We start from the raw sequence: 14,505 nt of genomic DNA on the forward strand, positions 1-14,505 counted from the left end.
CTGGGCTGAATCAATGAAATCCATTCATTTTCATCCAAATCAAAGAAGAGCAGAACTAGGATCTTACCTGGGTCAGGGAATAGAAATTCAGAATGGAAGGAGCAGGAGCTGAGTGAGGATCCAGCCTTTGAGCAGCCAAGAGCAGCTCCTTGATCCCAAATAAATGCAAATAAAAACATGGAAAACACCACAAAATAGGTGTTTTTATGGCTTTGGAATAATTTTTTATAATTATTGACAAGAGCTGTTGGCCTGATTAGAACCCTGAGCATTTATTTTCTTCCACCAGTGTCAAAATGCTTCACTGCAGCCTGAGGAAGGGACAGTTTTACCAAACAAAATAAAAGCAGAAGTAAAAGGGAACAAATATTTTGGCAAGTTTTTTTTAGCAGGGCTCCATAATGAGACAAAGCACATACTCAATCAATCCATTGTCATTCTGCCACAGCACGAAAAGTGAGGGAAAACAGCTCAAAATTAAGGATGTTTTTTACTTTTTAGTATTTTTAAGGTGAAAACCAGCTTGGATTAAGGTCTTCTGGTCAAATGGTTCCGGTGAGGCTTTTTAAACATTCCCACAAATCCTCTGAGCCATCACAACACCTTGAGGGAATTCCAAAGTCTGTTCTTGGCTGCCTCCTCCTCCCAGCAGCCCGAGGATGATCCCACAGCATCAGAGGCTCAGAACCTGGTGGTCTGAGTAGGCCAATAAAGTCAAATATTCATCTCTCAGCTACTTTTGAAAGTTGCAAATTTATTTTTGTTTAAGAACAAGAGTTAGGAGGGTTTTTTACACTGATCTAATACTCTTTTAGATAATTTTATATATAATTCATGACCAAAACTAAAGCACTAAATAACACTGATTCAAGGATAAAAGAGCTTTAAATCTTTTCAGGTGATCTCAAGGAACCTACTGCTCATGTTCCCTTCTGGCTGATCCCAAGGATGATCCCACAGCATCAGAGGCTCAGAACCTGGTGGTCTGAGTAGGCCAATAAAGTCAAATATTCATCTCTCAGCTACTTCTGAAAGTTTCAGATTTATTTTTGTTTAAGAACAAGATTTAGAAGGGTTTTTTACATTGATCTAATATTCTTTTAGACCAAGACTAAAGCACTAAATAATACTGATTCGAGGATAAAAGAGCTTTAAATCTTTTCAGGTGATCTCAAGGAACCTACTGCTCATGTTCCCACCTGGCTGAGCTCTATAAATCAAATCCTGGCATTTGTCAAAATCAGAGGTGATCAGAACTGATTCCTAGAGGGAATTTGGGCCATGCAAAGTCTGCAGAAGCTGAGAAGGAGTTTCACTCCATGATTTGAATATTCTAATTACAAACTGTGCTGGGAAATGCCCTCCCCATGCTGGTCCTGTTGGGACAACGGGCGAAGGATGCATGACTTCTTCAAACTAATCCACGCCTTGCAAATATAAACGTTTTTTTGTTAAAACATCACAAAAATAACAACTAAACCAAGGTGCTGCCCTTTTCTCCTCTCACACCGAGAGGGAAAAGACGTTATAAACTCACAGAAGGACCTCAAAACCATCAGGGTACAGCAGGAACCCCGTGAAGACGCTGTCGTCCTCCGCGCCGGCGTAGAGCCCGTTCCAGTCCTTCGCGACCTCCAGCCACACTTGGTCGCCCACCCTCAGCTTGAGGATGGTGAGGAAGGAGGCCTGGTCGATGTCCTGGCCGTAGAGGGTGTCCCTGGCCTTGGCCACCCTCCTGCTGCTGGCCACGAGGCTGAGGCGCGCGGGGCGGCCGCGCACGGTGACGTGGTAGGAGAAGACGTAGGCGCCGGGCACGCTGCAGTTGAACTTGCCCGTGGCGGGGTCGTAATCGTGGCGCTCGTTGAACCACACGCGGTCGAACCTGATGGGCACGTTGGGAGGAGGGAAGGGCCTGGAGAGCCCCGCGCTGAACGCCGAGCGCGGGGCCCTGGGGACGTGCCCAGCGGCGCCTTTGGCTCCACGGGAACCCTTCCTGCCCGGGGCGCCGCGCCCGCCCTTGGTGCCAGGCTCGCCCTTGGCGCCCGCGGGGCCCAGGTCCCCTTTGTCACCCTTGGGGCCCTGCTCGCCCTTCTCTCCCTGCTTGCCGGCCGCCCCCCGCGTGCCCTCGGTGCCCGCGTCCCCTTTGCTGCCCTTCTCCCCCTTGGTGCCCCCTTCCCCTCTGTCCCCCTTGGCCCCTCTGCCCCCCGGCTCCCCGCAGTAGCCCTTTTCCCCCGTGTCCCCCTTTTCTCCCTTGTCCCCCTGCTCCCCGCCCGCTCCCGGCTCTCCGGGATCGCCCCTGTCCCCTTTGTCTCCCTTGGTGCCGTTGTCACAGGTGTCCCCTTTAGCCCCCTTTTGTCCCTTCAGGCCGGGGAAGCCGTAGCTGCCCTTATTGCCTTTGGCTCCAGCTTCACCTGGGGGGAAAAGAAGATTAAAACCAATAAAATTGGATTGCCCTGGAGATGGAAGGACCATCCAAAGGGATTGGTCCTTCCACGCCACTGCAAAACCCAGAGCAGAGGGAAAGGTCAGAGCAATCCTGGATTTTCCAGGCCTACCTTGCAGCCCGGGTTTCCCTGGATAACCGGGGCTTCCACTCGCTCCTCGCTCCCCTTGCTCCCCTTTTCCTCCTAGGACGTTCCAGCATGAATTAATGGATCAATTCATTAATTGGTGCTGGTGTGTGCAGCAGAGCAAGCATCACACCCCACTGGGACCGTCAGCGTGTGCCCCTCACTTCATTCACAAAACAGACGTGAGCAATGTGGGTTTTGAGGAAACACCTTCAGGAACCTCAGCTGGATCCCACAGCCCCCAGCACCACCTCACTCCAAGATTTCTGCCCCTCTGCGAGGCAGCTGCTGCTGTTCAATGGAAGATGGAGAAGGTGACAGCTCTGCATTCCTCATTCCTCATTCCTCATTCCTCATTTCTCATTCAAAAGCCCAAAAAGCTTTTTCCAGGAGTACATCGCTGCCTAAGGGGCTGCAGGGACTGAACAGCACCAGCCTCTGCTGCTGGGAGCCCGGGTGATTCTCCAGAGGCAGCAGCAGCAGCATCCTGCCAGGATAAAGCTGCTCCAAGCCCCAGACAAAGGGCAGGGTTTCCTTTCAGGAATACTGATGGATAAACTGATCTCAATCATTTCAAAACTGAAGTGTTTCAGAGTTGCAAATTGTTTAGCTTTGTACAAAATTATATGACAAAATGAAAAATCTGCTTAAAGTACTGAATTCTAGGTAAGTCCAATTCATTCCTCTTCATTAAAGCTGAGCAAATCAGGGTAGAGGTAGGATCAGAAACCATTTTCAACTTCTGCTTAGTATATACTAACATACATCTTAAAGTTCTTTTGCCTGAGATATTGAAATTGAAATGCAGATTTTACACCTGCACACAAATTCCGTGGTGGCTTTTTCATACTTCTGTCCTTCATCCAAAGCAAACTGAACCAGGATTTTGAAGTCCTGTTCTGAACAAGAATTTTCGAGTGAGGTCTTTATGAGCACCTGCTCCTGTTCCACCTGAACAAACACTGCCACCACCTGAGTTCCTGTCCCTGCACTGATGCCAGCTAAACCTCTCCAGGGCTCAATCCCTAGCAGAAATCTTCTTTTGCTTTGAAAAATATGGGGGTTTTAATAATTTTGTGGTATTTTATGAGGACAGCAGCATTTCCCATCAGTCTGGTTTACCTCTTTCTCCTTTAGAGCCTTTTGGACCTTGAGGGCCAGGAGTTCCCGGCAGCCCTGGCAGCCCAGCATCTCCCTTCTCCCCCTTGGGACCTGTAAAATCAACAAAATTACCTCAGTAACTCCAAGGTTTAACTTCTAAATGACATTTTCATCAATACCTGAGCAGCGTGGCATTGAGGAGTGTATATGAGGTGATTCCATCACCTTGGGAAGAGCTGCTTGTTTTATTTGACATCATCAAATCTCACAGCTTCGCCTTTCACTCTGGGCCACAGTTAAAGACTTTTTAAAACCAACTTTGAGCTGCCTCAGAGCCACAGGAGCTCAGAGGTTCACAAAACATCAGAAATTAATCTGTCTTCAAAACCTGAGCACATCCAAGGAGCTGCCAGAGCTTTGGGATTGTCCCTTTCCTTAAGGAGAATTAATTCTGCAAATACAGAAGGGGAACCTGGCTGAGAGCTCCACGCTGCAGAAAGGAGGGATTGAAATCCTTTCCCTTTTCCATCCCCTTTGGAATCCAGAGATTCCCAGTGCCTGTCTGGGAGCAGATTATGGCAGATTATGGAAAGAGAAGAAGAGTGCAAGGCTGTTGTGATGAGAAAGAGGAGTGCAAGGTTGTGATAAGAAAGACGAGTGCAAAGCTGTTCTGATAAGAAAGAGGAGTGCAAGGCTGTTGTAAGAAAAAGTGCAAGGCTGTTGTGATAAGAAATAGTGCAAGGCTATCATGATAAGAAAAAGAAGAATGCAAGGCTGTTGTGATAAGAAAGAGGAGTGCAAGGGAAAGAGAAGAAGAGTGCAAGGCTGTTGTGATAGGAAAGAGTGCAAGGATGTTGTGGTAAGAAAGAGAAAAGTGCAAGGGAAAGAGAAGAAGAGTGCAAGGCTGTTGTGATAAGAAAGACAAGAATAGTGCAAGGGAAAGAAGAGTGCAAGGCTGTTATGATAAGGAAGAAGAAGAGTGCAAGGCTGTTGGGATAAGAAAAAGAAGAGTGCAAGGCTGTTGTGATGAGAAAGAGAAGAAGAGTGCAAGGGAAAGAAAAGAAGAGTGCAAGGCTGTTGTGATAAGAAAGAAGAAGAGAGCAAGGGAAAGAGAAGAAGAGTGCAAGGGAAAGAGAAGAGTGCAAGGGAAAGAAGAGTGCAAGGCTGTTGTGATAAGAAGAGTGCATGGCTGTTGTGATAAGAAAGAAGAAGAGAGCAAGGGAAAGAGAAGAAGAGTGCAAGGGAAAGAAGAGTGCAAGGCTGTTGTGATAAGAAGAGTGCACGGCTGTTGTGATAAGAAGAGTGCAAGGCTGTTGTGATAAGAAAGAAGAAGAGTGCAAGGGAAAGAGAAGAAGAGTGCAAGGGAAAGAGAGGAGTGCAAGGCTGTTGTGATAAGAAAGGAGAGTGCAAGGCTGTTGTGATAAGAAAAACAAGAAGAGTGCAAGGGAAAGAAGAGTGCAAGACTGTTGTGATAAGAAGAGCACAAGGCTGTTGTGATAAGAAGAGTGCAAGGCTGTTGTGATAAGAAGAGCACAAGGCTGTTGTGATAAGGAGAGTGCACGGCTGTTGTGACAAGGACAGTGCAAGGCTGTTGTGATAAGGACAGTGCAAGGCTGCTGTGATAAGGAGAGTGCACGGCTGTTGTGATAAGGACAGTGCAAGGCTGTTGTGATAAGGACAGTGCAAGGCTGCTGTGATAAGGAGAGTGCACGGCTGCTGTGATAAGAAGACTGCACGGCTGCTGTGCTAAGGAGTGTCCCCCCGAACCAGCCAAGCCCGGCCAGCATCAGAGCTGCAGCCGGCTGGGATGCCCCGGGAGCTGCACCAGCCCCGCCGAACGCTCTCCCGGGGACGAGCCGCGGGATTCGCCGCTCCCCGCCGCTCGCACACCTGCGGGTCCCCGCGGCCCGGCGGGCGGGCAGCACTCGCAGCAGTTGAAGAAGAGCTCGGCCGAGTCCAGCGTGGAATTCTCCAGCGGGAAGAGCGTGGGGAGCTGCGCTCCGGGCGGCGCCGCCGGGAGCGGCGTTCTGCCCGGGCCGGAGGCGGGAGGATGCGCCGCTCCGGGTACCGCGGCGAGCAGCAGCAGCAGCGGGACGGGAGCCGGGCAGCTGGGCATGGCAGCGCTGCGGGACAGCACGGCCGATGAGGCACACCGGAGATGCTCGAGGATGGTTCGGCTTGAAGCATCCCAAATCCCGCCCCGGTCCATCCCCGGGACACCTTCGCTGTCCCCGGTGCTCCAAACCCCGTCCAGCCCGGCCGCGGGCACTGCCAGGGATCCAGGGATGGTCACAGCTGCTCTGGGAATCCATCCCAGCCCCTTCCCACCTTCCCAGGCAGGAATTCCTTCCCAAAACCCCACCCAAGCCTGCCCTTCTTTTCCTCCAGACCATGCCCATTACTCCGTTCCTTTAGGGAAAAGTTTCTCTCCAGCTCTTTTGGAACCCCCCTTTGATTCTGGAAGGACATGTGGAGAATTCCATAAATATTTCAGAGTCCAACACAACTACACAAAAAAAAAGAATAAATGGGAACATGTCCAGGCTGCTCCAAACCCCGTCCAGCCCGGCCGCGGGCACTGCCAGAGATCCAAGGACAGCCCCAGCTGCTCTGGGAATCCATCCCAGCCCCTTCCCACCTTCCCAGGCAGGAATTCCTTCCCAAAATCCCACCCAGCCCTGCCCTACTTCTACTCCAGACCATGCCCATTACTCCGTTCCTTTAGGGAAAAGTTTCTCTCCAGCTCTTTTGGAACCCCCCTTTGATTCTGGAAGGATGTGGGGAGAATTCCGTAATTATTGCAGAGTCCAACACAAAAAAAAGAATAAATGGGAACATGTCCAGGCTGCTCCAAACCCCGTCCAGCCCGGCCGTGGGCACTGCCAGGGATCCAGGGATGGTCACAGCTGCTCTGGGAATCCATCCCAGCCCCTTCCCACCTTCCCAGGCAGGAATTCCTTCCCAAAATCCCACCCAAGCCTGCCCTTCTTCTACTCCACATCATCCCCATTACTCCGTTCCTTTAGGGAAAAGTTTCTCTCCACTCTCTTGTAACCCCGCTTTGATTCTGGAAGGATGTGGAGAGAATTCCTTCATGATTTCGGCGTCCAACACAACTACACTCACTAAAACTTCTTCTCTAAAATCAATTATTCCAAACTCGTGTACTTTGGAATCAAAAGTATCAAATATGCCAACATTTTTATTTTTTTTCCTTTGTTTCTGCCTGATTTTCTGGGTTTTTTAGTGTAAATTTTCACATCTGTTCTATTTATCCCTAAAGTGTTGCTTATTATCCTATCACTTCATGTTTTTGGGGAAAAGTTTCTCTCCAGCTCTCTTGTAACCCCCCTTTGATCCTGGAAGGATGTGGGGAGAATTCCATCATGATTTCAGAATTCAACCCAACTACACACAGTTAAAGAATAAATGGAAACAAATGAAGCATCAATTATTCCAAACTCAGGTACATCGGAATCAAAAGTATCAAATATGCCAAAATTTTTATCTTGATTTTTTTTTTCCTTTGTTTCTGCCTGATTTTTGAGGAAACTTTCACATCAGAAAGGACAAAGGCAGAGGCCCCGATTTTTCCTTCAGGCCAGGTGGTGCCTCTCAGGTGACCCCTCACAAAAAGCACTTTTGTTCCTTTTTTAAAGCAGCTGGAAAGGCAGGAGGAACAGAGCCCCTTTCTGGCTGGAGCTGAAACCCAACCTCCCCCAAACAAACATCCAAATCTAAACAAAAAAAAACACCATCTCACACATTCAACCTCAACCCTAACAAAAAGAAAAGAAAATTCAGCAGCTGCCATTGGGGAGAAAGTCAATCCAGAAATAGAAATGATTTATCTAGAAATTATTTATCCCTTCTCCACGAGTGGGTTTAGCCAGAACGGGATTTTATGGGCAGATTTTGGTCCAAAATTGGGATTTTTTTTCTTCCCTTACCATGAAGATTTTCCTGGGAAGTTGGTGTGGAAAGAGATGCTCAGCACGGGTAGGCAGGGAGCAGCCAGAGCCTGCAGCTGCAGAGAAAAAGGAGGAAAAAGGAGAAAAAAAGGAGAAAAAGGAGGAAAAAAAGGAGGGGAAAACAGGAGGGGGGAAAAGGAAGAAAAAAAAAAGGAGGGAAAAAAAGAAGAATAAAAAAGAAGGGAAAAAAGGAGGGGAAAAAAAGGAGGGAAAAAGGGGGGGAAGGGAGGAAAAGAGGAGGAAAGAAAATGAGGAAAAAAATGAGGAAAGAAAATGAGGAAATTAAGGAGGAAAAAAGGAGGAAAAAAAGGAGGGGGAAAAGGAGGGAAAATGGAGGAAAAATGAGGAAAAAAAAAGAGGGAAAATAGGAGGGGAAAAGGAGGAAAAATAGGAGGACACAAAGGAGGAAAAAAAGGAGGAAAGAAAAGGAGGAAAAAAATGAGAAAAAGGAGAAAAATTATCATCTGCTGCCTGGAAAAAGGGAAAAAAAAAACAATTTCTCCTTTTGAACAATATCCTCACACAGGAGCGACCTGTAACAGCTGGAGATAAGTAAATAAAGCCAATATTTACACACAAAACCCCCCAGAGATTTTAGGGATTTAATAATTTTTTGGGGAAATTCTAAATCAGTTCCCAAATCCAAACCTTTCCTGTCACACATCACAAGCCCCAAACCCAGCCAGATGGATGGACTGCTGTCCAACACTGGAAAAACATCATTAATAACCAAATTATACCTCACCACCCTGCAAAAATTAAATTCTCAGAGCAAGGAATCACTAAACTGATTTTCATTTTAATGGGCAAGACTGTTCCTACAATCATTATTCTTAAATAATTATTTCAGGATTTTTTTTTTACATGCCAGGTCATTGGAACAAAATGATCTTTAAGGTCTCTTCCAACCCAAACCAGTCTGTGATTCTAAATAAATGCATTTAAATAAAACTGAAATTTTGGATTTCTTCATCACATTAATTCACCATCACTGAATATAAAATCATTCTTTGGAATCTCCCCACTAAAATTATAATCCACAGTGAACACAAAATAGGAAAAATTAAACTTTGCTCCCATGCCATATCATTAATAAAATTAATCCACATTTAATTGGATGTAAATATCTACTAATTATTAACATATTTCTCATAATAAGATACAATAATACACTTGGCTTTTTGTGTATTGCTCCCTAAAATTCCAGATATTCCAGTTCACAACAGGAATTTAACCCCAATCCATCAGTTTTAAATATCAGGGATATGACTGCACTTTATCTTATTTAATTGTTTTTAGTTCTCAGATGTGTGAGGAAGAGGAAAACCTAATTCCCACGCAGTTATACATTGATTATAGACAGGAATTTTTCTGCAGACAAATCCTATTCCCTTAAATTCTGCACCTCTCTCCTACCTTACACACGCTCCCGCTCCCAGGAGGAGCCGCCCTCCATGGCACCTGGAAAAAGGGAATTTATTTGGGGAGAGAATTGGATTTATTTGGGGAGAAAATTGGTTTTATTTGGGGAGAGAATCGGTTTTATTTGGTCCCAGCTGCTGCTGTGGCCAATGAGAACCTGCAGGGGGGACAGGGGGGATTGGCAAAGTTCCCGCAAGGAGCAGGGGACACTGAAATTCCATAAATCCAACCCTTCCCTAAAATCCTGGCATTGGCAAAATCCCCTGCAAAGAGCACAGGGACACTGAAATTCCATAAATCCAACCCTTCCCTAAAATCCTGGGACTGACAAAATCCCTGCAAGGAGAAAAATGAAATCCCCAGAATTCCAACCCTGTCATTGGCAAAGTCCCTGCAAGGAAAAAGATGAAATCCCAGAAATCCAATCCTTCCCTAAAATCCTGGAATTGGCAGAGTCCCTGCAAGGAATGAGGTGAAATCCCAGAAATCCAACTCTGGGATTGGCAAAAATTCCCTGCAAGGAGCAGGGGGGACACTGAAATCCCAGGAAAATCCCAGAAATCCAACCCTTCCCTAAAATAATGGGACTGGCAAAATCGCCTGCAAGGAGAAAAATGAAATCCCAGAAATCCAGTCCTTCCCTAAAATCCTGGGATTGGTAAAATCCCCTGTAAGGAGTGAGGAGACACTGAAATCCCAGGAAAATCCCACAATTCCAACCCTTCCCTCAAGCCCTGGGATGCTGCTGGGGTCTTTTTTGGCTCTACCCCAAAGATTTTTTTGGGAATTTTTAGGGATGCTCCTCTTTCATCTCATTGGGAACCACAAGGCTCAGCAGGAATTTGTCCGGACAGTTTCGGGGAGAGTTTTGACATTTGAGGACCCAAAGGAGAAGGAATTTTTCCATTTATTTCTGCAAGGTCCATTTATTTCTGCGGTGCAATTTGTCCATTTATTTCTGCAAGGTCCAGGTTTCCCTCTGTAGTTAAAATGCAGATTTTTGGCAGCTGGGAGTGTGGAAAGGGGTAAAATTAAAATAAAAAAAGCTCTGTGGGATCATGAGAGCAACACATGTTAAATTCCCTTTACTAAGATCAAATTTCAATACTAATTTCCTTTTTTTTTTCCCCAAATTATCAAATAGTGAATTAAATGCTTGGGTGAAATCAAACCTGAAAACAAAAGAGAAAATAATCTTTGGGCAATGCCTTTATAGTTGTTCTGTTTTCAGCTTGAATTTGGGGGGAGAGGGGATTCATTTGTGCTGAGAACTTTAAATACTGCATGGGGTAAAAAATATTTCCTTTGCATAGAAAAAGAGCAACGGTTCATGCAGGATTTTAAATACTTGACTAGAGAAAATACATAGAAAAATAGAAAATACGTACTAGAAAAAAATATCCCGCTTCATAAGAATTTCCATTGAATTCGGAGGATTAAAATGATCTGGCTGTAAATTCAATCTCGCTAAATTTGGTGTTACTAAAATTCAGATATCAGGGAGAAGATGAGATGGGGAAAACCTGCATGGCTCTGTGCATCCCACAAGCCCTGCACCAAATATTGCTCCAAATCCCCTAAATCTGCACTTGCACCGAAATAGGGATTTATTGCCCTTTAAATTTCCTGGCTAGGAGATCCGAAAGCTCCCATTTCCCAAAAATAACCATGTGGGGAGTTATTTGAGAGCCTCGGAGAGTCCCGAAATGCAGATTTCGAGCAGCAGAGATCCGCGGTTATTTATGGGAGACAGCAGAATTACAGCTCAGGAATGATGCTGGCCTCAACTCCCACCCGGTGCTGGCTTTTAAAAATCCTTTTGGGATGTAAAAAATATTCCCGCGGGTGTTCTCCCAAAGCCCGCTCCAGGATTTCCTTTGTTGGGAGGTCTGGGTTAAGAAAAGCATCCATTGTCTCCTCTGGAAACTCGAGCCAGCCAAAAGGGAAAAGGGATAAAATTCCCTTTTCACCGGGGTTTTCCTTTGTCAGGCGGCCCTGGGATGTCATGGACACCCTTCTTTTAATTTTATTTTTTTTTATTTTTCAAGGGGAAAGTTGTTTTCCTTGTGTGTTTAGGAAACAAAACCATCCTCAAGAGGGTTTGGTTTTTTTGGGTGGCCAGTGGCAGATTTCAGGGAAAACTGGAAAGAAACCGGGCTGGAATTCCAGGCTGGAGGTGAGAGCTGCTCATTCCTTTGGGGCAGGGCTGCTATTCCCTCACTGCAATCATCATTTAATGCTGGAAAATCCATCGGCATCCAGCTCCCCACGTTAATGATCAATTTATGAGACAAAATGAATTCATTGAGTGAAAAGGAGATTGAATTCCCGGGAGGAGGATCCTGCCTGTTCCTGTGGCACCGAGTCCCTTTGCAGGTGATTTCTGCCCAGCGGGTGCTGCAGCACTCCTTGGGAAGAAGGAAATGGAAAATTCTGATTTCCTTTCACCCAAATTCTTAATCCGAGCTGTGTAATAAAATCCGGGGCTCCAGCAAAGGGCAGAGTGCTGCAGCAGCACCTTCAAATCACAGCAAAAATCTGAGAATAAAATTGCCTCTGCGTGCTGGACTCAAAAAATTCGGGGAGTTTATGGTATTTAGGGAATTCAAAAGCAAAGGAGAGTGAGATTTTATTTTTTCTCATCTATAAACTCGCTGCAGGCTTTGGATCTGCACGAAAATCAGAGGGAATATTGCCACTGATTTCTTCAGAAATGCCTAAAACTCTGCACCTCCTCTGCAACTCACCCAGAAGCAGCAGAGGCAGCAAAATATCTCCAAAAAATAAACAGGGGGATGTATAACAGTAATAAATTAGAAATATTTGTAAAAGACATTGTATTTTTTAGGTCTCCTGACTCAAATCACAGGCTATAAAATAAAAAACAAACAGGGGGATGTATAACAGTAATAAATTAAAAATAATTGTAAAAGATGTTGTATTTTTTTAGATCTCCTGACTCAAATCATGGGCTATAAAATAAAAAAAAAAAAGGGGGGGAGAAATATAACAGAAAATAATTATAAATAATTGTAAAAGACGTTGTATTTTTTTAGAGCTCCTGACTCAAATCACAGAATATCCTGAGTTGGAACAGATCATTTAAAGTCCAGCTGCTGTCTCTGCACAGGACATCCCACCAGGAATCCCACCAGGATTAGGGCAGGAGCAGAGTGACTTCATTTCCATCTCTCATTTTTCATTTCCAGCTCTTGTTTTTCATTTCCAGCTCTTTATTATTATTATTATTATTATTTCCAGCTCTTTTTTATTATTATTATTTCCAGCTCTTTTTTTTTTTTTTCATTTCCAGCTCTTTTTTTTTTTTTTTTTTTTTTTTTTCATTTCCAGCTCTCCTTTTTCATTTCCAGCTCGTATTTTTCATTTCCAGCTCTCATTTTTCCCTCGGAAAGGGAGAAGGAGCAGAGTGTGCTGAGGTGGGAAGGATGGCTCCGGTGTGCCCGGAGGTGACAGCTGTGCCAGATGTGGCCTGGCGCTGGCACTGGGGACAAGCGCTGTAAGAACGGGGCTTCAGGCCGGCAGCTGGAGCTGGGAGGAGCAGGGATGGGAGGGCAGCAGTGGGATGGGGAAGGAAAGCACAGGGGATTTTAGGACAACACTGAAAATGCTGCTCCAGGTGAGGCTCGGCACAAGAGGGAGCTCCAGGAGCTGCCAACAGCTCGGCCAGTGTCGGAATCTGAGCTATTGATGATTCTGAGATTGTAAAAGTCTCTGTCTGTCAGCCCCCTGCCAAAGCAGAAGCCAGAATTGGTCTGTGCTGGTTTCCAGGTTGTTTATTCTGTTGATCTCTCACATGTTCTGCTGCCCTGCCCAGCTCTGTCCTGCAGGGCAGCGTGTGGGGCTCTGCCCTCAGTGGGATGTGACAAACATTCAATACCAGAAACTCCCTGGGCTGGATTTACAAGAACGTGCCAATATCTGTCACCTACGTTGGACAGTGTGTCCCCAGCCTGAACCAACAGAAAAATGCCAACACCACAGTGAGACATGGAGGGCATGAAGAAGGAGAAAAAGGACAAGGCACACCCAATTTCCTCCAGCTTGTCCCCTTTGGACCCTTATCTAGAATCCTAAAATTTTACTTTTGCACCCATGCCACACTTAATTATTACTGATATCAAACCCTCAGAGCTGGTAATTGATCCTGTAAGATTGAAAACTCTTTTCCGTGGACAGAGATCACAGCCAGTGTCTCTGGGGCTCTGTCCAGGGGGTTCCTGACCCCTGCCAGGGTCCCAGGGCAGCCAGAGGCAATCCCTGCATTCCCACAGGTCAGGGACAGGTTTGCAGCTGAAGCACAAAAATCAGGGAATATCCAGGTTGGAATGGCCCCACAGGCGTCATCCAGTCCAGTTCCCACCCTGTGCAAACACCCCAGCCCTAAGAATTAATGACCCCACACACACTGAGCCATCCCAGGACAAGCACAAAGCTCCAAACCAAACATTTTCTCAGCGTAACTTCCCAAAATGGAATTTTTTGAACACAAAAAAGCAGTTTCTGAGAGACCTGCACTGCTCAAACCAGTTTGTATTGGGAGCAGTGACCTATATGGAGGTGAAACAAACCTAAATAAAAAACCCATGCATGGGAAGAATTCCTCATTTTAAGGACATTTCCCATGGAGAACTGGTGTTAGAATGAGCAGGATTGATCTCAAAGCTGGTGAAATTCTTCTCCAGCCACAGGGTGGGATGTGTTCAATGGGGGATTCCTCCCAGAGCATCCCAAACTCAGCTGCCTTCTCCAGAGGGAAACTCAAACCCCCCAGAGCAGCTGGATTTTCCTCTGGAACACTTGGGAAGAAACCCAGGCATTCCCAGCCCTGGGATGGGGATCCCCACCTGGTGTCCCAGTCAGGGGGGTAGTACGAACACGCTGGCATCTGCAGGTCAAGAACAAATCCCAGTTATCCCAGTTATCCCAGTTTTCCCAGCAGATCACACACTTGGCTCAGGCAGAGCCCAGCCCGGCTGGAGCAATTGGAATTGGCCAAGGGACAGAGCAGGAAGCAGAGAGGTGAGAATGTGACTCAGCCAGGACTGCAGATCCTGCCCAGCCCTTGCTCTGATTATTCCTTTGCCTTCTAATTACTTGTTCCTGATCCCAGAATTCCACCCAGCCCCTCCCCCAGCTGGGTGCAGGCCAATTAACCCAGAACATTAATTGTTATTGATATTGATTTATTGATACTGAGGAGGGCAAGGCTGCTGATAAATAATCCAAATTCCACATGAAGAGATCCCCATAAAACAGAATTCCTCAGAGGGCACCACAGAACCTTTTTTTGGCACAAAATTCCCAAGGAAATCACTCAATGCCTATTACCTATATTAAATGGTGATTTTCTATCTTTTATATGGTACATTACGTGTTACATGTTCACAGTTTTTCCCCAATGCCTATTACCTATATTAAAT

The 14,505-nt window shown here is 46.0% G+C and overlaps 1 protein-coding gene across 1 annotated transcript; it reads right to left on the minus strand.

Annotated features, from left to right (window-relative positions):
• Positions 1-1,533: 1,533 nt before the first annotated feature.
• Positions 1,534-5,787, minus strand: OTOL1 (otolin 1). Its single transcript, XM_077785541.1, has 4 exons — positions 5,562-5,787; positions 3,693-3,782; positions 2,556-2,627; positions 1,534-2,411 (listed from the first exon to the last, which is right to left on the minus strand). Exons 1-4 carry the CDS (start codon positions 5,785-5,787, stop codon positions 1,534-1,536), a joined length of 1,266 nt encoding a protein of 421 aa, XP_077641667.1.
• Between the last annotated feature and the right edge of the window lie 8,718 nt (positions 5,788-14,505).

This window comes from Lonchura striata, chromosome 10, assembly GCF_046129695.1.
Source record: "Lonchura striata isolate bLonStr1 chromosome 10, bLonStr1.mat, whole genome shotgun sequence".
Taxonomy (NCBI): domain Eukaryota; kingdom Metazoa; phylum Chordata; class Aves; order Passeriformes; family Estrildidae; genus Lonchura; species Lonchura striata.

What these genes read in the sequence shown, in the direction of transcription:
- OTOL1 (XM_077785541.1), bottom strand. Translation starts at nt 5,787, where the DNA reads ATGCCCAGCTGCCCGGCTCCCGTCCCGCTGCTGCTGCTGCTCGCCGCG. An exon ending in AGGCTCTAAAGGAGAAAGAG is followed by an intron (nt 2,628 to 3,692) that starts GTAAACCAGACT and finishes GGAACGTCCTAG; the next exon opens with GAGGAAAAGGGGAGCAAGGG. An exon ending in AGGGAAACCCGGGCTGCAAG is followed by an intron (nt 2,412 to 2,555) that starts GTAGGCCTGGAA and finishes TTTTCCCCCCAG; the next exon opens with GTGAAGCTGGAGCCAAAGGC.